The sequence below is a fragment of the Pelophylax lessonae genome (assembly GCF_965119305.1).
Source record: "Pelophylax lessonae genome assembly, chromosome: 3".
Lineage (NCBI taxonomy): Eukaryota > Metazoa > Chordata > Amphibia > Anura > Ranidae > Pelophylax > Pelophylax lessonae.
The window spans coordinates 294157377-294179297 of NC_138770.1; the positions used below are offsets into that span (position 1 = coordinate 294157377).

The 21921-nt window shown below is 41.7% G+C and overlaps 2 protein-coding genes across 2 annotated transcripts in view; both read right to left on the reverse strand.

Moving 5' to 3' along the window:
* Window positions 1-15173, reverse strand: part of LOC309550485 (IgGFc-binding protein-like) — a gene marked incomplete at both ends in the record, with an annotated part of 80790 nt that extends 65617 nt beyond the window's left edge. Inside the window, 3 exons of the mRNA XM_082250854.1 lie at window positions 10943-11142; window positions 13905-14466; window positions 14559-15173. Coding sequence (XP_082106980.1) covers window positions 10943-11142; window positions 13905-14466; window positions 14559-15173 — 1377 coding nt within the window. The remainder of the gene's footprint in view (window positions 1-10942; window positions 11143-13904; window positions 14467-14558) is intronic.
* Window positions 15174-19396: 4223 nt separating this feature from the next.
* Window positions 19397-21921, reverse strand: part of LOC309550487 (alpha-tectorin-like) — a gene marked incomplete at its 3' end in the record, with an annotated part of 31852 nt that continues 29327 nt past the window's right edge. Inside the window, exon 8 of the mRNA XM_082250856.1 lies at window positions 19397-19531. Within this exon, the coding sequence (XP_082106982.1) occupies window positions 19397-19531 (135 nt within the window). The remainder of the gene's footprint in view (window positions 19532-21921) is intronic.

Sequence of the window (21921 nt, forward strand, 5' to 3'; positions counted from 1 at the left end):
GCTGGTTCGCTATCCACCAAATTTGCAAACAAATGGCATAGTTTGTGGTGGCCATATTTGTTTACATTGGGGAGAACATTAACCCGTGACACAGCCGTCAGGTGGAACGGGACAGCCAATTGAAACATTCCAGCACATGGACAGTCCCCTTACCCTCTAAATAGACCTGACCTGGCGGCTTTTTCAAATTCCGCTTTCTGCCAGTGTAGGGAGAGGTCTGCTGTGCTCATCAGGGAGAGTTTGCTAGACACATATAGCGTTGTGAAGATCCACAAAAGTATTTTCCAGGGCTGGTATTTTTCGGTATAGGTCTACTAGTATCTTTTGAGATTAGAGAGAGGTATCCAGTGGTTGCTTTAGGGGCAGTTAGAGATTGGCTGCAGTCACAAATCGCTCTGTCAATGTCCACAAAAGTCCTTTTCAGGGCCGGTACTTCGGTATAGGTCTAGTATCTTTTGAGCTTAGGGAGAGGTATCCTGTGGTTGCTTTAGGGGCAGTTAGAGATCGGCTGCAGTCACACACAAATCGCTTTGTCAATGTCCACCAAAGTCATTCAAAATGCTCCAATGTCATTTTAGGATCTATTACAATCTGTTTACTATAGGTCCAGGTATCCTGTGGTTGCTTTAGGGGCAGTTAGAGATCGGCTGTAGTCAAACAGAAATCGCTTTGTCAATGTCCACAAAAGTCATTTAAAATGCTCCAATGTCGTTTTAGGGTCTATTACAGTCTCTTTACTAAAGGGCCAGGTATCCTGTGGTTGCTTTAGGAGCAGTTAGAGATCAGCTGCAGTCACACAGAAATCGCTTTGTCAATGTCCACAAAAGTCATTTAAAATGCTCCAATGTCGTTTTAGGGTCTATTACAGTCTCTTTACTAAAGGGTCAGGTATCCTGTGGTTGCTTTAGGAGCAGTTAGAGATCAGCTGCAGTCACACAGAAATCGCTTTGTCAATGTCCACAAAAGTCATTTAAAATGCTCCAATGTTGTTATAGGGTCTATTACAGTCTCTTTACTATAGGGCCAGGTATCCTGTGGTTGCTTTAGGGGCAGTTAGAGATCGGCTGCAGTCACACAGAAATCGCGTTATCAATGTCCACAAAAGTCATTTAAAATGCTCCAATGTTGTTATAGGGTCTATTACAGTCTCTTTACTATAGGGGCAGGTATCCAGTGGTTGCTTTAGGGGCAGTTAGAGATCGGCTGCAGTCACACAGAAATCGCTTTATCAATGTCCACAAAAGTCATTTAAAATGCTCCAATGTTGTTATAGGGTCTATTACAGTCTCTTTACTATAGGGGCAGGTATCCAGTGGTTGCTTTAGGGGCAGTTAGAGATTGGTTGCAGTCACACACAATTGCTCTGTTAATGTCCACAAAAGTCATGTAAAGGGCTGCAAATTTTTTGGTATTGCCGTGCAGTGCACTAAAAAGTGGGGTGGGGGTGGGGGAGGGGGGTAATCCACAGTATAATATACTTTGTAGAAAGCATATTATAGTGGATTAGTACTATTATTGTGCACTATGCAGCATTGTGACAGGTGTGGTGGTGAGACTGAGCGTTTCTGCAGCAACACTACACACAGTGACAAAAGCACTTATAATGTATTATAACTGGTGTGATAGACCAATTGCCCCCCCCCCCCCCCAATGCCATGTATTGAAGTGGGGTGTTATCCGAGTAAACTCTTTCAAGTGTATTTGTGTCATGCAACAATATTGCCTAGTTTGCTGAGTGAAGTCTGGTACACACAGCGCCAAACTCACTGGTCAATTTTTTGAACTGGTGTGCTACACCAATGCCACATATTGAAGTGGGGTGTTATTTAACAGTATACTTTTCTAAGAGTGTATTTTAGTCCTGCAAAAATTTGGCCTCTTGCTGTGTCAACAGTGCTACACACAGTGACAACAGTTACTGGCCAATTATTTGTAGAGCTGGTGTAATAAACCTGTGCTTCCCCCCCCCCCATGCCACATATTGAAGAAGGGTGTTATTTAACAGTATAATTTTCTAAGAGTGTGTTTTAGTCCTGCAAAAATTTGGCCTCTTGCTGTGGAAACAGTGCTACACACAGTGACAACAGTTACTGGTCAATTATTTGTAGAACTGGTGTAATAAACAGCCCGCCACCAACTTGTGTATACAGTGAACACCTACTGTACCTCTAGCCATCATATACTATGTTCTTTACTGTCAGTTCAACCTATGTGAGCTCATGTTTGTGGCCTAAACAGCCCGCCACCAACTTGTGTATACAATGAACGCCTACTGTACCTCTAGCAATCATATACTACGTTCTTTGCTGTCAGTTCAACCCATGTAAGCCCATGTTTGCGGAATAAAAAAGCCTGCCACCAACTTGTGTATACTGTGAATGCCTACTGTACCTCTAGCCATCATATACTATGTTCTTTACTGTCAGTTCGACCCATGTGAGCTCATGTTTGCGGCCTAAACAGTCCGCCACCACCTTGTGTATACAGTGAACGTCTACTGTACCTATAGCAATGATATACTACGTTCTTTGCTGTCAGTTCAAACCATGTGAGCTAATTTTTGGAGCCTATCTGAGTAGGATTTGAATTGGAATGGATGCGGACCCATTTTACAGATGTTTGAATGGACCCTATATGTATTAGACAATGTATTTACCGGCTGCTGTCAGTTATGGCTGATTTATGAAAAAAATATATATATTTTTTGCTGTAAAAAAGATAAAAAAATGTAGGGAAACTTTTTGAATTGCAATACTTCTGTTATGACATTGTCCATGTGCTAGGACTATTTGTGCACAGCTAGTACTTGTTTTGTGGCTGCAAATATGACCTAAAGGTTTTTAAAGTTCACCTCCCATTAAAGTCAATGGGGCCCGCCGCAAACTCGCGGTTCGCGGACTTTTGAGAAAATTTGCGGCTGGCGTTCACGAACCGCCCGGCCAATGTTCATCCATCACTATTCACAGGCTTTGCAGAATCAGGGAGCCCATGCAATGATTAGAGATGATCGAACGGTTCGCGTCGACCATCGGTTCGGCCTGAACATTGGGTGTTCGAGGTTCGGCCGAATTTAGAACTTTTTGCCCAAAAAGTTCGGAATTCGGCAACCAGAACCGACCAAAATGCAATGGTTCAGGAAATGGGCTTTAAAAGCCCGTGATTGGACCAGAACCATCAGTAAAAGCCAATTGAGGGGCAGGAGAATGCTAGGAATGTGATTGGAGTGACTAGGGGGTCCATAGTCCAATCATTAGTGAATACGCCCCCCAGTATATAAGATCGCCCCTGCCAAATTCCTAGCATTCTTGTATGGGACATGGAAGAGAGTGGAATGCTGTTCTGTTCTAATGTGCTACAAAGTGTCATTTAGCTATTTTTAGTGTGAGGAAAGGGATATCTAGTGTAGTTAGAGTGCTCTTTTACACTTTAGTTAGCTTTAATATATTCAGTTTCTGTAGGGAAAGTGTTAAGTGTAAGGGGACCGTAGTGTAGTGTAGGGTTAACTGACAGTGACTGCTATGGAAGGGTGACAAAACCCTTCCAAAGCAGGGTGACTGCTATAGAGAAATGATCATTTCTCTGAGTTGCTTCGGCACAGGGATATGGCTTCTCACCAGCAAGCATTTTTTATGCTGCAGGGGTTGCCACTGCCAGTGCTTTTTTGAGGACATGTTTGATGTCAGACATGACATCTGAACATGTGTATAGGGGGTATATATACACATATATGTCTGTATATATACACCTAGGCATATATAGGTGTGATAGTAGCAGAAATATATGCTTGCGCTAATGAAATAATTTACACTGATATATTTCTGCTACTATCACACCTAGGTGTGTATATACATATAAGTATGTGTGTATATACACCACTATACACAAGTTCAGATGTTTTGCCTGCCTCAAAAGAACCCAAAAAAATGCACAAAAAAACGCTAGCGTCAAAAAAAAAAACGCCCAGGTGTGTTGTTGCAGGCATTTTTTGGGGGTTTTTGGAGGCAGGCGTGTGTGTATATAGTGGAGTATATACACACATACTTATATGTATATACACACCTAGACATTTATAGGTGTGATAGTAGCAGAAATATATTCGTTTTAAATGATTTCATTAGCGCAAGCATATATTTCTGCTACTATCACACCTATATATGTCTAGGTGTGTATATACATATAAGTATGTGTGTATATACTCCACTATACACAAGTTCAGATGTTTTGCCTGCCTCAAAAGAACCCAAAAAAATTCAAAAAAAAAACGCTAGCGCCAAAAAAAAAAACGCCCAGGTGTGTTGTTGCAGGCATTTTTTGGGGGTTTTTGGAGGCAGGCAAAACATCTGAACTTGTGCACAGTACCACTATACACAAATTCAGATGTTTTTTCTGACTCCAAAGAACCCAAAAAAAAGCCTGCTATTAAACCGGTAAGGTGCTGTGAAAACCGAGAAGCCATACTCCTGTGCTGAAAGTGTTCTAATACAAACAACATTTTTTTTCTGGTTCTGGACATGCTACAGAGCTGAAACTTCACATGTACACCTTTTAGACCCCCCAGATACTAAATCCAAAATCAAAATCAAAAAATCTCTTTTTTTTTTTAAATTTTTCAATAATTGGCTTTTTTATCAAAAATGACAATTTTTAAGAACTTTTTTTGTGTGATTTTGTGTCTGGTGGGTCTAAAAGGTGTACCTGTGAAGTTTCAGCTCTGTAGCATGTACAGAACCATAAAAAAAAAGGATTGTTTGTATTAGAACACTTTCAGCACAGGAGTATGGCTTCTCGGTTTTCACGGCACCTTACCGGTTTAATAGCAGGCATTTTTTTGGGTTCTTTGGAGTCAGAAAAAACATCTGAACTTGTGTATAGTGGTACTGTGCACAAGTTTAGATGTTTTTTCTGACTCCAAAGAACCCCAAAAAATGCCTGATATTAAACCGGTAATGTGCTGTGAAAACCGAGAAGCCATACTCCTGTGCTGAAAGTGTTCTAATACAAACAATCTTTTTTTTATGGTTCTGGACATGCTACAGAGCTGAAACGTCACATGTACACCTTTTAGACCCCCCAGATACTAAATCCAAAGTCAAAATCAAAAAATCTCTCTTTTTTTTTAAATTTTTTCAATAATTGGCTTTTTTATCAAAAATGACAATTTTTAAGAACTTTTTTTGTGTGATTAATAGTTAATGGGGCATGACCCAGAACCCTAGGCACTTTTTAGGGGCATTTATTGGGATTTAGGGCTTAAAAATGGTGTTTTTTGATTACCGAAGTTCGGGTCCCATTGATTTCTATGGGGTTCTGAAATCCGGGCCGAACTTTCGGGAAGTTCGGATGTTCTGGCCGAACCGAACTTTTCAAAAGTTCGATTATCCCTAGCAATGATATTCGGTGGAGGCATGAGCTTCTGAGTCCTCTTGGTCACTAAGGATGACATTGTCAGGAGCAACCTCTCCCGAACCACGTACACCTCCTGGGGTTTCTGGGGAATCAAAACCATACCTTGAAGACTGCTGTATGCTATCCTCTATATCCATGCTGCCGCAATCCTCCTCCTCCTCTTCCTCCTGTGTGCTTTGTGGCTCTGAAGGACTGATATCTACATAAATGGGGCCTTGTAAGGAAAAGAAGTCCTCCTCTTCCTCCCGCTGTTCTGCCTCAAGTGCCCTGTCTATGATTCCACAAAGTGTGTGCTCCAGCAGGTAGACTAGAGGAATAGTGTCACCGATGCATGCATCGTCACCATCCTTGTGGCCTCCTCAAATGATGACAGGACGGTGCATGCATCCTTTATCAAAAGCCACTGGCATTGCATAAAAAGGCAAGCTCCCCTGACCCTGTGCCATACTCGCACAAGTACTCATTGATGGCCCTCTTTTGCATGTGCAGCCGCTGCAGCATTGCCAATGTTGAGTTTCACCTGGTGGGCATGTCACAAATGAGGTGATTGGTGGGCAGGTTGAATTCCCGTTGAATGTCAGATAAGCGAACACTGCTATTGTATGAACAGCGGAAATGGCCACAGACTTTTCTGGCCTGCCTCAGGAGATCTTGGAAGCCCAGGTATCTGCTCAAGAAATGCTGCACCACCAGATTCAGGACATGTGCCAAGCATGGAACATGTGTCAAGTGTCCCTGTCGGAGGGTGGAGAGAAGGTTGGTCCCATTGTCGCATACAACCATTCCAGGCTCAAGCTGTCATGGCGTCAACCATCTCTGAGCCTACCCCTGCAGGGCTGACAGAATCTCTGCACTGGTGTGACTCCTATCCCCTAGACAGACAAACTGCAGCACGGCATGGCATCTTTCAGCCTGACTGCTTGCGTAGCCCCTTGAACACTTAGGGAGCACTGCTGTTTTAGAGGACAACTGAGCAGAAGAGGACATGGAGGAAGAAGAAGATGAGGAAGCGGTGGAGTAGCCAGATGTGGCAGAGCCAGCACCAGCTTTTTGGAGGCGTGGTGGCAAAACAAGCTGAAACACTGAACCCTGTCCTGCATCCTTCCCAGCTGCCAGCAGAGTTACCCGGTGCACCGTGAAGGAAAAGTAACATCCCTGCCCATGCCTGCTGGACCAAGAGTGAGCAGCAATGTGCACCTTCCAGCTGACTGCTCTGTCCAACTAGGTCAAAACACTACCTTTCACATGACAATAGAGGGCTGAAATGGCCTTACGCGAAAATAAATGCCTTTTTGGTACCTGCCACTGTGGTACAGCACATTCAACAAATTTGCGAAAGGGAGCAGAGTCTACCAGATGAAGAGGCAGCAATTGTAATGCTAGCAATTTAGCCATAAAAATAGGGGAAGAAACTGCGCTAAATATCTAAATGTGGTAGCAGCAACTTAGTATGTGACAAACATCAAAAAAACATAAAAGGGGGAAGCTGCGCTGAGTGACACAAAACATATATCATGAGTCCAAAAAGTCCCAATGTTTTAATATAAAATAAATAATGAATCAGAAAGTCCAAAAAATATTCAAACGAATATCCACCCGTGCAGGAAAATGAGTAAATTTACTGCTTACCAGAAGCAGCAGTAAAATAGGCCTTTAATGAGGATTAGCCGAGCCAGATGAAAATCTGTGAAGGATTCCTCACCAGCGATGGCCGTCCCAGGATCACGATTAAATGGGTGTAGGGATAAAAAACAAATATAACATAGCGTGATACTGTATAAAATTCGAGTGAATCACTCCCGAATGTGTCAGAAGGAAAAAGGAAGGTGCTATTACAACCCACCACCAACACAGGCTGCTTACCAGATATTGATATATATGAGCAAATAAACAGCAATCCAAAAGATGATAGAAGCTTTAAATAAACCACCACCTTTAACGTGTTGTAATTACCAGATAGATGATAAGTGAAGGCAAATCAATATGCAGCAACCTCAAAAAGGCCGTAGGATAAGCCACCACCTTGATCTTAGTGCAATTACCAGATATTAAAAATAGATGAGCATAAAGGGTAACTTCAGATGAGCTGAGGACCCGCTGAGGAGCTTCACCAAAACAATCTGCTTACCAGAGATAAGCCAAATGAATGCCATATCTTGGATCCGGATGTCCCTGGAAAATATCCAATCTCCTATAGACAAACGGTCCCTGGTGGTGTAGAGGCCGACCCACAGATATGGCTCCAATGATCATATGAAAATAATGATGGAGATATCCATAGTGTAAACCCGTATTTATTAAAATAAAGAATATAGTAATGCACTTACATAAAATAACTTAAAATGCGCTGAATCGGAGCTGCCGGCCGGACAGTTCCAAACACCCGCCTGAGCGTCTCGTAGAGGTGACGTAAGCACGCCGCGAGCATGGTCGCCAGAGCTTCTCTCCGGTGTATGATAGGTTGAGGGGCGGGTCTTACTCCCCCTGTACTTGCATAGCTCCCCGTATGTATGCCCTACGGCATCCTCGGAGAGCTTTATTTGGTATAGCTTTGATCACATCACCCCAGAAACAATACGTTTTTTACATGCACGTATGTCCAAAATGCCCTGCTCGGGACTATATATGTACATGTTGGTATGCATGTTATAAATATGAATTTATATGTATACATGATTTGTCTTTTAGATGACAATAAGTCTCCAGTGAATTAAACACTATACTCAATTAAGCATTCTTACTATGCCTGTGGAGATTCAGGTTAAGCCAGGTGTTCTATGTTATAGGTTTCTCATATACCTATATGTCCAGTCAAAACGCATAATCTAAATTATGATGTAACTGACAAAAAATACTTTTTTGTCTCTTATACCTTCTTTCCTAGGGTGGAGTCTACCAGGTCTCAGTGATAACTGTCCTTTGGACTTGGGATGTTGCACCCTAAGTAGCCTAATAAATCCAAAAAATCTTTCTCATCTGATCTCCAACAAATAAAGCTGCGTAGAGTATGTGAAAATCTGGGTGGTGAAACAGAATTTCCAAGTTTTGTTTTTTCACTTGAAATACCACGTGATTGATTGTAAGTTGTTATTCGGGCAATAATGCCATTAAGATACTTGTCTATTATGTATACATATGTTATGATTTATATGTTTATTTCCTAGTTGAGTGACACCTCCCATACCCCTTATGAAGGAGAGATTCCCTCTCTGAAACACGTTGGGTGGAGGAATTTACAACTTTACCATCATCATCTTTCACAGTCGGTTTTACCCATAGTTGATCATACCATGTAAACATAGTGTCTTGTAACATTCTTATGTATATTTTGTATTTTTTATAATGTATAAATAACATTTAATATTTTTATATACTTTTTTGTATGTTCCATAAACAAAATCCATTCAATGTCCCAACAACTAGAGTAATTGTTTTTTCTTAAGGTTAGGGATAAAGGTTAAATTTATGGGTTAGGTGAAAGACAATGTTTACATGTTATGTTCACAGTTAGGGCTAGTAGTTGCAGATGATTACCTTTTGTTATTTTTTAAGAAATAGCTGTTTGTTTGTCTGTGTCCATGTGCACAGTGAATCTGAATGGGAGTGGTTTTATAAATATCAGTCAGCTGCTGCTCCTGCTGCACTTTCAGGGCTCTAATGAGGAAAGGGGCAGAGAATGAATCCCTTTATAAAGGATTTTGGTTTGGGAGTATCTCCAAAAAATTACATTTCTGTTGCAGGGAATGCTTAAAAACTGATTTGTATCCTAAGTACAGACCTCTGGTAAAACAGTGAACCAATCAAACAAGACATTTTAAGGGAGCATGCTGTAAACCATCTGTTTACAGAAAGCCTCAAGATTGCCATATTGCATTGCATTTTACTGAAAATTACTGCAGATTACTGCAGATTTAAAAGGAAAGGTAAATTTGAATAACATTTAATTGCAGTATGACTTCTGCTGCAATTGTAAATGCTATAATATTATTTTTTTTTTATATATATTTGCTATTTTTTTTTTCTTTCTACTAAAGTTGAGTTACCCTTTAACGTGAGATTTAATTATTTATCTGGGAATTTGGAAATTCCCAGAGCAGAAACATTCATGCTAATTTTACAGAAAACAAACATTAACGCGTGACTTTGTATATTGAAAAAAAAAGCCTTTCATGTTTATTTGGAGTAAACTAGAACATGAACACTATCAACATAACTGAAACAATCTGACTGATTGTCGTAGCTTATTGCACATCCATGCATAAAACACAAGTATATACACAGAAGTACACTCTAAATTAGTCAAATACACTATATTACCAAAAGTATTGGGAAGACTGCCTTTATACGCACATGAACTTTAATAACATCCCAGTCTTAATCCGTAGGGCTCACTGATAGGGTATACGGAATACGCTCATCCATGTCTTTTTGGACCTTGCTTTGTGCACTGGTCCAAATCATTTGGTGGAGTGAGGATTATGATGTGTTGTTGCTTTTCAGGGGTTGGGCTTGGCCCCTTAGTTCCAGTGAACAGAACTCTTAAGGCGTCAGCATACCAAGACATTTGTGGGAACAGTTTGGGGATGGATCTTCCTGTTCCAATATAACTGCACAACAGTGCACAAACAAGGTCCATAAAGACATGGATGAGCGAGTTTGTGGTGGAAGAACTTGACTGGCTTGCAAAGAGTCCTGACCTCAACCTAATAGAACACCTTTGAGATGAATTGGAGTGGAAACTGCAAGCCAGGCCTTCTCTCCAACAACAGTGCCTGACCTCACAAATGAGCGTCTGGAAGAATGGTCAAGCATTCCCATAGACACACTTCTAACCTTGTGGACAGCCTTCCCAGAAGAGTTTAAGCTGTTATAGCTGTAAAGAGGGGGGGCAAACTCAATATTGAAGACTGGGATGCCATTAAAGTTCATGTGCGTGTAAAGGCAGGTGTCAAGATACTTTTGGTAATATAGTGTATATCTATGAAGTTACATAGGCATATTTTGGTTCTAAACAACTAAAGATAACTTCTAAATGGTTGTCATGAATTTATGCCCTTTATAAACTGTGCTTTTCTTGCGTTAAGGAAATCTTTATGGAGAGGGGTATACAGTTTGCTATTGCTGGCTTCCCCTTGTGGAAATACTGGATGCTTGGTTGTCCTTCTGATCGAATGCCTTTATGCTCTGAAGTACCTAGAACAAGCATGCAGCTCAGGAGTTTTAATTTCACTCACTGCATACTTGTTCTAGGGTACCAAATTAGAAAGCACTACAAATATAGTCAGGCAATGAGCAATGCTAGTGCCCATTATTTCCTTCAGTATGGATATGTATTAAATAAACCAATTTACTTTCTGCCATGACTGGGATACATAAGATGTATAAATGCAGATTTATTGGCAGTCAGCATATGAGAAAATAGAAAAAAATGTCTGATTTACAAATACAAAAATAATATTTCCATTTTCTGATTGGACAACATATAGAAAAATAATCAAATGATAAAACATTGATATTGAAACATGGCATTACTTACCTGATAGTATTTGCCATCATAAAAGCATCCACATTCACTGACAGGAACACAAGTGTGTCCACTGAGCACAAAGCCATTATCACATTCACAAGCATCAGTACAAGGTTTATTGCAGTCACTCGGAGCACTCTGGTCCTGGCATGTGGCCGGACAAGCACTAGTACAAGGATTGTAGTGGCTGTTGGCAGGACATGGGATGGCTAAATAATAAGGACAGATAACAGTTAACTACATTATATAATAGCTAAAAAAAAAGCAAGGTACAAGAAATTGCTTCACTAATTAAAGGTCTTAATTACAGCCATGGTACACAATGGGACTGCTTAGGGGACTAGAATAATCTAGTGCAGTCTAGTGACACAGTGATGTATTAAAGTTGTAATAGGAATTTTCAAACACATTTGGATTACAATAATGTACTTCAGGGAAACTATTAGCATAGCAATTATTATTCAGAACAGATTCATAGAAGGTGGGCCACAGAGCAAAAACAATGGTTCAATAAATCTACACCCCTCCCTCTCTATTTTAAAAATGTTGGCTGTGGATAGATCTATAGTATGTTTTCCCATTTAGGTGTAAATTGTCATACTGTTGATTGCAATACTATGGAATCAATACTGAGACCCTAAAGTTGAAGTTTAGACTATATTCAATTGAAAAGCACAGTCTCCAGCGACATCACTGCTCTGTGGCATTCAGCCCCATTGTCAGTCCTGCACATTACACCTGAGGAACTCAGGGTTTGTAGTTCCATGATAACAAAGAGAAAGGCAAGAAAGGGTATTTGAATTGTGTTTTCTGTGAAAATGTATGTTGCACAATAGAGACCAGTAGGGAGACACCATTAATTAGAAGGGATGTTGTAAAGCAAAAATTTCTACTTCTATAGCCCCTATGCCAATACTGTCTCCTGCTGTGATTAGGGGGGTCAGCAGGAGAAACCTTAGTGGCTAGTGGGAAAACTAAAATTGGAAGCTCTCCTACAGGGAGGGCTAAAGCTCTACTATCCATTATTAAAAATGTTGTCTGTGGATAGATCTGCTGTATGTTTTTCCATTTCGGTGTAAATGATCATACTTGTGACAGAATTGCTTTGGCACCCCACTTGGGTGCTTTCTTCTGCCAAACAGTGCCTCCTGCCTTCCAAACATTTTCAGCAGACTGAGAGCTAATGCCAGCCTTTTTACCCCAAGCACTCTACACAGACAAGATGTTGTAATAGAAAAAAAAGGAATAACTGTTTATTGAACAGAAATATCATTTCTTTTTATACTTTTCAAACATAGGTCAGTCACCACATGAACTATAAAACCAAATTTTTACCAAAATATCACACAATGGCTTAGATAACGAGGTAGAGCTGGCACAAGTCTAATCCCATCATAGATACCTTCAAGAGCTAGCCAAGTTAGCCAACAGACAGAAACAATAGGTGACTCAATTAACCTAATTAACTTAATGGGAATACACACACTGGGAAAAAGACACTTAACATATATAAAACTTTAAACAGATTATATCAGAAGGCCCCAGAATCAGGTTGCTTTGAGCTAATGATAATAACATCTGCTCTGAGTATCACAATCTAAAGCAGTCATTGCTGGTTTGAGCTTACAGACCTCAAATACGTATATGGGTTCTCCAGTTCCAAGAGTCTGTGTGCTTTGGGGAAACATGGACTTGAATCTGAAGCAAGACCATTCAAGGGTCCCACAGGCACACACCTCCCAAAGTGTAGTGTTCCCATAAAAGCCAGGGCCCATAGTGAGTAGGCAAGAGGCCACCTTGCAGTCCCCTCCAAAAACCCCTGTCCTGGCTGGATCTGTCACAAAACTGTTGATTGCATCCCTGGGGAATCACCAGGAAATCCCTGGTGATTAGAGATCTTATAAGAGAAGTTTAGACAATATTCTATTGTAAAGTCTTCAGTGACCTTAATGCTTTATTCAGTTAAGCCCTGCACATTACACCTAAGAAACTGGGGCTCTGAAGTTCCATGATCACACAGAGAAAAGCTGGAAAAGGGTATTTAAGTGGTGTTTTCTGTAAAAATGTATGTTGCACAATGGGGACCATTGGGGAGACATTATTTAAAAGAAGGGGTATTGTAGAGCAAAGACGTCTACATTAATGGTCTTCTTATGGGATCTAATCACACTTAGTAATGATAACCTAACAGGAATCATATTATAGCATAACCTAACATGCTATAATATGATTACAAAAACAAACAGACATTGTAGTAAAACAAATTCCAATACTTAAATTGCACTGTAACCTATATATTAACTTTCTTTGCTCCTATATTAACTTGTCAGCATTTTTCTTAGCACTGACATTAAAGTAACCCTTTAACAGAGTCAACAAATTTATCAAAGCGCTTTCACTAACCAGTGAATAAAAAATCTTTATACATACTTGTACATCAGTCCAATATCCATTATTATCCAAATAATAAAATGTCATTGTGTAGGGATGTTCAAAGTGTCTGTGCAATTCCACATGGGTATGACAAGAAGTACATCCTCTGCTGGCTGCTACAGTTCCTCCTGATAGCTCCTATGCAAGTACTGCCGCCCCTGCTGTGACTAGGGGAATCAGCAGGAGGAACCTCGATGGCTATTGTGAAAACTGCTATTCGAACCACCTGGAAACTCTCCTAAAGGGTACAGTTTTATTAAATAAGCTGATGGACAGGCATGTATAAAGTTATTTTTTACAAGTTGGTGCCTGTTTAATTTTGTTGAACACTTGGTAGGGTCACCTTAACTAAGTTACAATGTAAAATGGTTGAAGATCTGCATGAACAATATCATTGCACTCTGTATAATGTGTACCTATTTAATGTGTATTCTATTCTCCCATAAAATCAACATAGGAGATTAGATCTCTTCTTTTAATCCAAGGTGATCAAAATTATTTCCACATTAAAGTACTGACAAACAAAACCATTACTTACGACAGAATGTGGAGTTTCTCCAGGCAAGGGTGACTCCTGCTCTTAGACAGGTATCAGCATAAGCTTCCAATGAATTACATAAACTGCCAGCACCAAGGGCACACAGGTCAAAGACACAGCTGTCAAAGAAGCGATTTGGGTTTATTACTGAGTGACAAGCCTTGAAAGGACCATCTTTACTGGTTAACAAACCACAGAACTGATTGTTTGAATAGAGTTCCTCTGTCTCTGGTGGACATGGTAGTGGAGGTGTAGGAGCGATTGTGTTGCATAATGGATCATCATATTCTACCTTCCAGCTGTCACCCAACTGATTTGAGTTCTGAGCTAGCTGTCCATTGGGCATCAAATAGTCATCCTGCCGCATGCCATTAAAGTTGCCACACATTCCACAGGTTTGGTTGAAATAATTAGTTGGGATCTTCACGTCCACTGTATGGTCAGTGTCATAAGACACTGTGAGATGGAAATCTGTCTCCACAATAACATATCGACCACTTTGCTTCACTGTTAGAGATCCATTGACCAGGTTGACCGGAAGATTCATCCAAATACCATCCACCTGTTAATGAACAAAGTACTTGTTACATTTAAAGCGGCTAAATGCAACTTTAGAATTATGAATGACATTTTAGAATGTTCCAAGAAACTTACCAGAACTTGACTAGGGTTGGCTTTAACAATGGTAATTGTATGGTCGTAAACATCCACCATAACTTTCTGTATTAATGAAACTGTTGAAATTCCATTACGGTGCTCATTTTTTGCTTCAATGTTAAAATATGGCAGAGACGTAGCATTGGTACAAAGCTTGGAAAGAGTGTATGTGCATATTCCCATAAAATCATGAACTTCCTTATCAAAGGTGACATAATGAGGATCCCCCCAAGTTACACAGTTACCAAAGGTGAGATCAAAGCATCCAGGAACTCCGTTTGTTATACCACAGTATTTATTAGGAGGGCATGAAGCAGAGTTGCAAACTAAACTGCCTCCAGCAGAGGGACATCTGCATTTTTTGGAGCAGGTATCATCAGTCCAGAACTCTGTGCCTACAGGATAGTGCTTGTCATTATCCCAGCATCCACACTGGTGGCTTGGGACACATCTCTTATCATACAGGACATAGCCAAGATCACAGATACAGGATTCTGTACAGGGGAGATGACAGTTGTTTGGTGATCCTGGACTGACACATGTAGATGGGCAGGCTGTTCCACAGATCTCATAATGGCTGTTTTGTGTACACTTCAGTGCTGTATAAAACATGGTGAACAAGAAACTAGTTAGAAGAACATTTCAAATTGGATTGGAACTTATGTTACATTGAAATGAATGTACATGTAGAAAAAGTAGTGAGTTGACATACAGGAACACTTAGAATAAATCTTTTACTGTCTTCAAATGTTTTACCAATTAATAAAATAATCAGCCGTGTAGTAATCAAATTATGTTTAAAAATTGTAGTGGACCAATCTGCCTTGGATCAGTTCTCCTAAGATTTGATGAATCTTGTTCAGAGTTCGGGGAACCTGAACTTTTAGGCAAATCCCATTAAAGTGATGGAGTGAATCCTTTAAAATATTCTGGCAATTTGTATGGCTAATAGGCAAACTGATGCTGTAAAAAAGGCATTGGAATCTGGGCACTACCATGGGGACCATGCACCAATGCAAAAAATAAAAACATAATACCATACAGCCTGGAAAGTGCCTTGGTGTCAAATACTAACAATAAATAATATATATAATTGAGAGGAAAAGGAGTACAGGTGCAGAACTCAAACTCTTCCAGCAAGTTCAAGGCAACCTCGAACCTTTTCTAGAGAAAAGAGTTTATTGGATCCCAGCAACAGATGACACGTCCAACAATGTATACACAAAATAATACAATAATCAGAACAGTCCCCCCTAGAATATGAAGTTCTGTTCATATTTTATCAAGTATATGGACTCTTGTCATGTCCGGCATATACTGAATGTTTGATCTATATATGCACCTGTGTGTCTTTCAGGCAAGGGCATCCAAATACTCTATACCTTAGGTATGTGTAAAAATGTATCAGCGCTGCTTAAAATGTGTGAAACTAAAGTGCAATGTATAGTGAGAAATATTAATAGATTATATCAAATTATTATCAAATGATTAAATTAATTTCTAGTGTTATATATCATAACAAAGTGCAAAATATGTAAACGTATAACTTAAGAGATCCCCCGGATCTCCCCCACATAAACAAAAGTGCTCAGTGCATAAGTAAATATTGCTGACAATAAATTAATTAATAGTCCCACAAGGATCTCCTCTTCAGAAATCCAAAGTGCTCAGTGCTTAATGTAAACGTGACAAATATATATAAAGCTCCCCCACAGGTGTAGCCCTCCTCTGCTGTCATCTGTGGGGGAGCTTTACAGAATCCAGAGCCATGCTGCCACGTATATCTGAATGTGTATACCCCAAACCAGCCTGTTTCCATTTCCAGACCGTGTGGAGGAGGTGTTATTGACAGGTTATATATTTTTGGTCATCCGGTGAGTGAGGGACCAAGAGGGGAGCACATGAGGAAGGCACCTAAGCATTATTGCACCTGTGTGTGGAACTGTCAGCAATATTTGTCACGTTTACATTAAGCACTGAGCACTTTGGATTTCTGAAGAGGAGATCCTTGTGGGACTATTAATTAATTTATTGTCAGCAATATTTACTTATGCACTGAACACTTTTGTTTATGTGGAGGAGATCCGGGGATCTCTTAAGTTATAAGTTTACATATTTTGCACTTTGTTATGATATATAACACTAGAAATTAATTTAATCATTTGATAATAATTTGATATAATCTATTAATATTTCTCACTATACATTGCACTTTAGTTTCACACTTTTTAAGCAGCGCTGATACATTTTTACACATACCTATAAAGGACCACTCTTTTTTATCCAGCAGCAGCTTTAACATACAAGGATGCTATATTTTGCTTAAGCGCAGGTACCCCCATTACCACTCTATACCTTAGGCCATTCCTTTCATAAGGGGCAAACCTAGAACATTTGGCACCCAGGGCGGATCCTTTATCTGGCACCGCAAGTGCGCAGAACTGGCTGATCCCTCTAAGCTGGCGGCCAGGGAGCAGCAGAGCAGTGCCCCCCCGAGGCCGAGCCCGCCCATTCTGTGACAATAGCGAATGAAAATTCGCTATTGTCACATGGATCCTCCTCCTGGCCAATCAGGGAGCGGGTCCTCCCGCTTCCTGATTGGCCGAAAGGCAAACGCCATGCCATTGGCCGAGGAGGCGGGAGGACTGAGGAGACGCAGGAAGCCGGCGCCCGAAGAGAAGCTGGTGTGATGACCGTCCGTGAGGTAAGTAAACAGGTCTCGTGGGGGGAATGCTGGCACTCTGCAATGCTGTGGCCACTCTGCAATGATCATTGCGGGCAATGCTGTGGCACTCTGCAATGATTGGGGGCAATGCTGTGGGCACTCTGCAATGATTGGGGGCAATTCTGTGGCACTCTGCAATGATTGCGGGCAATGATGTGGGCACTCTGCAATGATTGCGGGCAATACTGTGGCACTCTGCAATGGTTGGGGGCAATGCTGTGGACACTCTGCAATGATTGGGGGCAATGCTGTGGCACTCTGCAATGATTGCAGGCAATGCTGTGCGCACTCTGCATCTGCAATGATTGCGGGCAATGCTGTGGGCACTCTGCAATGATTGCGGGCAATGCTGTGGCACTCTGCAATGATTGCGGGCAATGCTGTGGCACTCTGCAATTATTGGTGGCAATGCTGTGGGCACTCTGCAATGATTGGGGGCAATACTGTGGCACTCTGCAATGATTGGGGGCAATGCTGTGGGCCTTCTGTAATGATTGTGGGCAATGCTGTGGCACTCTGCAATGGTTGGGGGCAATGCTAAGGGCACTCTGCAATGATTGCGGGCAATGCTGTGGCACTCTGCAATGATTGCGGGCAATGCTGTGGGCACTCTGCAATGATTGCGGGCAATGCTGTGGGCACTCTGCGATGATTGTGGGCAATGCTGTGGCACTCTGCAATTATTGGGGGCAATGCTGTGGGCACTCTGAAATGATTGGGGGCAATACTGTGGCACTCTGCAATGATTGGGGGCAATGCTCTGGGCACTCTGTAATGATTGCGGGCAATGCTGTGGCACTCTGCAATGGTTGGGGGCAATGCTGTGGGCACTCTGCAATGATTGCGGGCAATGCTGTGGCACTCTGCAATGATTGCGGGCAATGCTGTGGGCACTCTGCAATGATTGCGGGCAATGCTGTGTCACTCTGCAATGATTGCGGGCAATGCTGTGGCACTCTGCAATGATTGCGGGCAATGCTGTGGAAACTCTGCAATGATTGGGGACAATACTGTGGCACTCTGCAATGATTGGGGGCAATGCTCTGGGCACTCTGTAATGATTGCGGGCGATGCTGTGGCACTCTGCAATGGTTAGGGGCAATGCTGTGGGCACTCTGCAATGATTACGGGCAATGCTGTGGGCATTCTGCAATGATTGCGAGCAATACTGTGGGCCCTCTGCAATGATTGGGGGCAATGCTGTGGGCACTCTGCAATGATTGGGGGCAATGCAGTGGGCACTCTGCAATGATTGGGGGCAATGCTGTGGGCACTCTGCAATGGTTGGGGGCAATGCTGTGGCACTTTGCAATGGTTGGGGGAAATGCTGTTGGCACTCTGCAATGATTGGGGGTAATGCTGTGGTCACTGTGCATTGAAAGGGGGGCACACTGGTCTCTCTGCAATGAAAGGGGGCACGCTGTTCTCTCTGCATTGAAAAGGGGCACGCTGGTTTCTCTGCATTAAAAGGGGGCACGCTGGTCTCTCTGCATTAAAAGGGGGCATGCTGGTCACTATGCATTGAAAGGGGGCATGCTGGTCATTCTGCTGGGAAAGTCGGAACTGGTTACTAAAATTTTTGAATCCCACCACTGACTATAGGTTATTATAGTGTTAGGTTAGGGCAGTATAGGGTATTATATTGTTAGGTTTGGGCAGTATAGGGTATTATGGTGGCAGGTTAGGGCAGTATAGGGAATTATGGTGGCAGGTTAGAGTAGTATAGGGTATTATAGTGGCAGGTTAGCATAGTATATGGTATTATAGTGGCAGGTTAGGGCTGTATGTAGTGACAGTGTACTTACAGCATGCCTGGAGATGAAGTTTCCCGGGGCTCCTGTGTTCTCGCCTCTTTCTCCTCCTTCAGCTGCAGGATCAGCCTATGAATGAGTCTTTGGAAGAGGCAGCAACACCCCGGCTCTGCCCACCAACTCCGGCTGCCTTGGGAGATATTGAAGATCCCCAAAGGACAGCCTGGCCTTATTGGATGACTGTGGAGGCAGACATCTGCCCTCCCCTGCACCATTGGGCCCCCTGCCGACCCGATGGACTTTGCCAAGTAGCACATATGATGTTTACAAAGCTGGGAAAGAGCAGGGGCGCCCGCTCATTAAGACAGCCATTCTGCAATCTCCAGATAATCCCACACTCCACACTCTCGAGCTGAAACACCTAAGTGGTCTGACATCTTCCCAAAGTGTGGCACCCGGAGCTTAGGTGTTTTGACATGACAGTTTGTGCTTTCCTTTTGAATAGAACGAATAGAGAAAGAGTGTGTTAATTCTATTATCAGTTTTGAGGAATTTCCTTTTAATGTGTGTATGCAAGTTCAGCTATTACCAGTTTGCTCTCTGTCTATACATTCAAATATATACCATATATATTATATTCAATATAGAATGGTATGATTTTACAGAAAGTCTATGTATCAGCTGACACAGGCAGTGTGTAATTGGCTTTGGAAGTGATTAATTGCTACTACAAACCAAAGGCAGCATTTATGGTTACCCCGATAGGTGATGCAAGCACATCCAAGGTGAAGATTCTAAGTGACAGTAGATATTCACCAAAGCACCTAAAGGTGGAGATGTGCCATAGACCCTAATGTTCCTGGTTAATTTTGCAGCAAACTGTCACCAGGCTTTGGCCCATGATGGGGAAAGCAGGAAAAGAATGGCTGTGGTATAGTGAATGTGCACTAGATGTCATGGGAGGAACCTATTCCCATTAGGTGGACGATTGGCAAACAAACATTTGCAGTTGAGATAGGCAGCCACAAAGGAGACAGAGAGAGTTTTGAGGAGTCTTGAAGAGGCAGCCGAAGTTGAGAGGCAGGATATCTGCTTGCACCAATAGGAGGGATCTCAACATGCCTGTTCATTTAGAGGCAGTAAGAATCAATAAAGAACCAAGGTAAATAGTATAAGAAGCTGCCTTTCCAGAATATCTCACAAGGGGGATGAGCTTGGATATTGACAACTAGCCAGCCAGCTCTGGATAATTGCACAGGCACTGGCGTGTGTGCCCTCTAGGTGTCAGGCAAGAAACCAGTCAGATACAATCAGGGGTCAAGAAAGCAAGGTGAAGGCAGGAGTCTTGGAATTTGGCAAACTAGAGATCAGGTAGGACCAGGTAGGGGCTGAAGGCAGGTGGCAATCAGTAAATTGGGCAGGTCAATCCAAATTTGCGACAGTCAATTAATCTCACAAGTGAATATTAAAACGCTTTGCACAATGGTAGCAGGCAATAGTGATGGCCCTAGCCCCCCTGGCTTCGGTTTAACACCAGAACTCCCGAACAGGGAAAAGGTCCGGACCAGAACCCAGAACCCTATTAACCTCCCTGGCGGTCTGATTATGTCAGAATGTTTGTTCTAAAAGCGGTACATTGTTTTGCATGGAAATATGTTGTTTTATATTTGAGGCCTGTAATTCATAGGAATAACCCACTTAAATCTGTCCAAACAAGAGTCTAGTAGACATCCCAGGTATGATAAAGTTTAACACGAAACCATAAATTATAATATAATAATAATACATTTTATTCAATAATATAATCAAACCAAAAACTCTGAAATGTGTACAAACAAAGGGTGCGATATTACTAGTCACTGTAATAAAGGTTTAGTAAACATCTCGGGTATGAAATATTTTGAAATATGGGACTGAGCAAAGTCCGACGTCACAATCGGGGCAATAGAATCTTATTTCTTTTCTTATTTTCCTTCCACTGTCATCTCTCTTCGAGCAACAAAACCACAAACATCCTTGTAGGTGCTGACTTTTTCTCAGTTGGTGGGATGTAGTCCATGAAGTGACGACCAGTTGACAACGCCAACAGCACGACATACAGATCTGTTCACAGCCATTGATGGTGTTTGGTGGCTCAGAAAGATTTGTTCGGCAACTTTCCAAATAAAGTCCGCATGAATCAAAGGCCTGTCACTCTTTTTTTTTTTGCAGAATGTACGCATTCCACAAGCATTGCTCAAGAAGATGTCTGAAGATCTTCTTATAGTATTTTTTTTTTTTTGCTGTTTTCTCATAGCTGGGTAGAATGTCATTGCTTGGTTGGGTCTGTCAACACCCCCCATGGTGTTGTTGTAGTCTATCGCTACTTATGACTTCATGACTTCTTTCTCACCTTTCATGCGTACCATAACAGCGGAGATGTTATGCACTGTACTCATTAGGCACACATTTTTCTTGTCCTTCCATCGCAGTGCCATCATTTTGCCTTTCTGCCAGGCAACCATTTCTCCTGTCTTGAGCTTCTTTTTGCCATACATTGGCGGCATGTCATGCCGGTTAGCCCTTATGGTTCCATAGGCATCGATTTTGTTGTGCAGTAGAACCTCATAAAGTTCAGGAGACGTAAAACAAGTTCTTCGTTGTTACACAATAGCCCCCGATTTAGCAATCGCTCAATTAGTGAAAGAACAGAAGATGTTGCCATTCCATAATTACTGTATTTTTCATCAAATTTTGTTCCTTTTCCAGTGTATATCACTGAATTCCAAATGTAGCCAGTTGGCGATTCGCATAGCATGTAGGATTTTACGCCAAATCGTGCCTTCTTTGATGCAATGTATTGCACCCAGCTGAGCCTTTCCTTGTAGGCCATTAGACTTTCTTC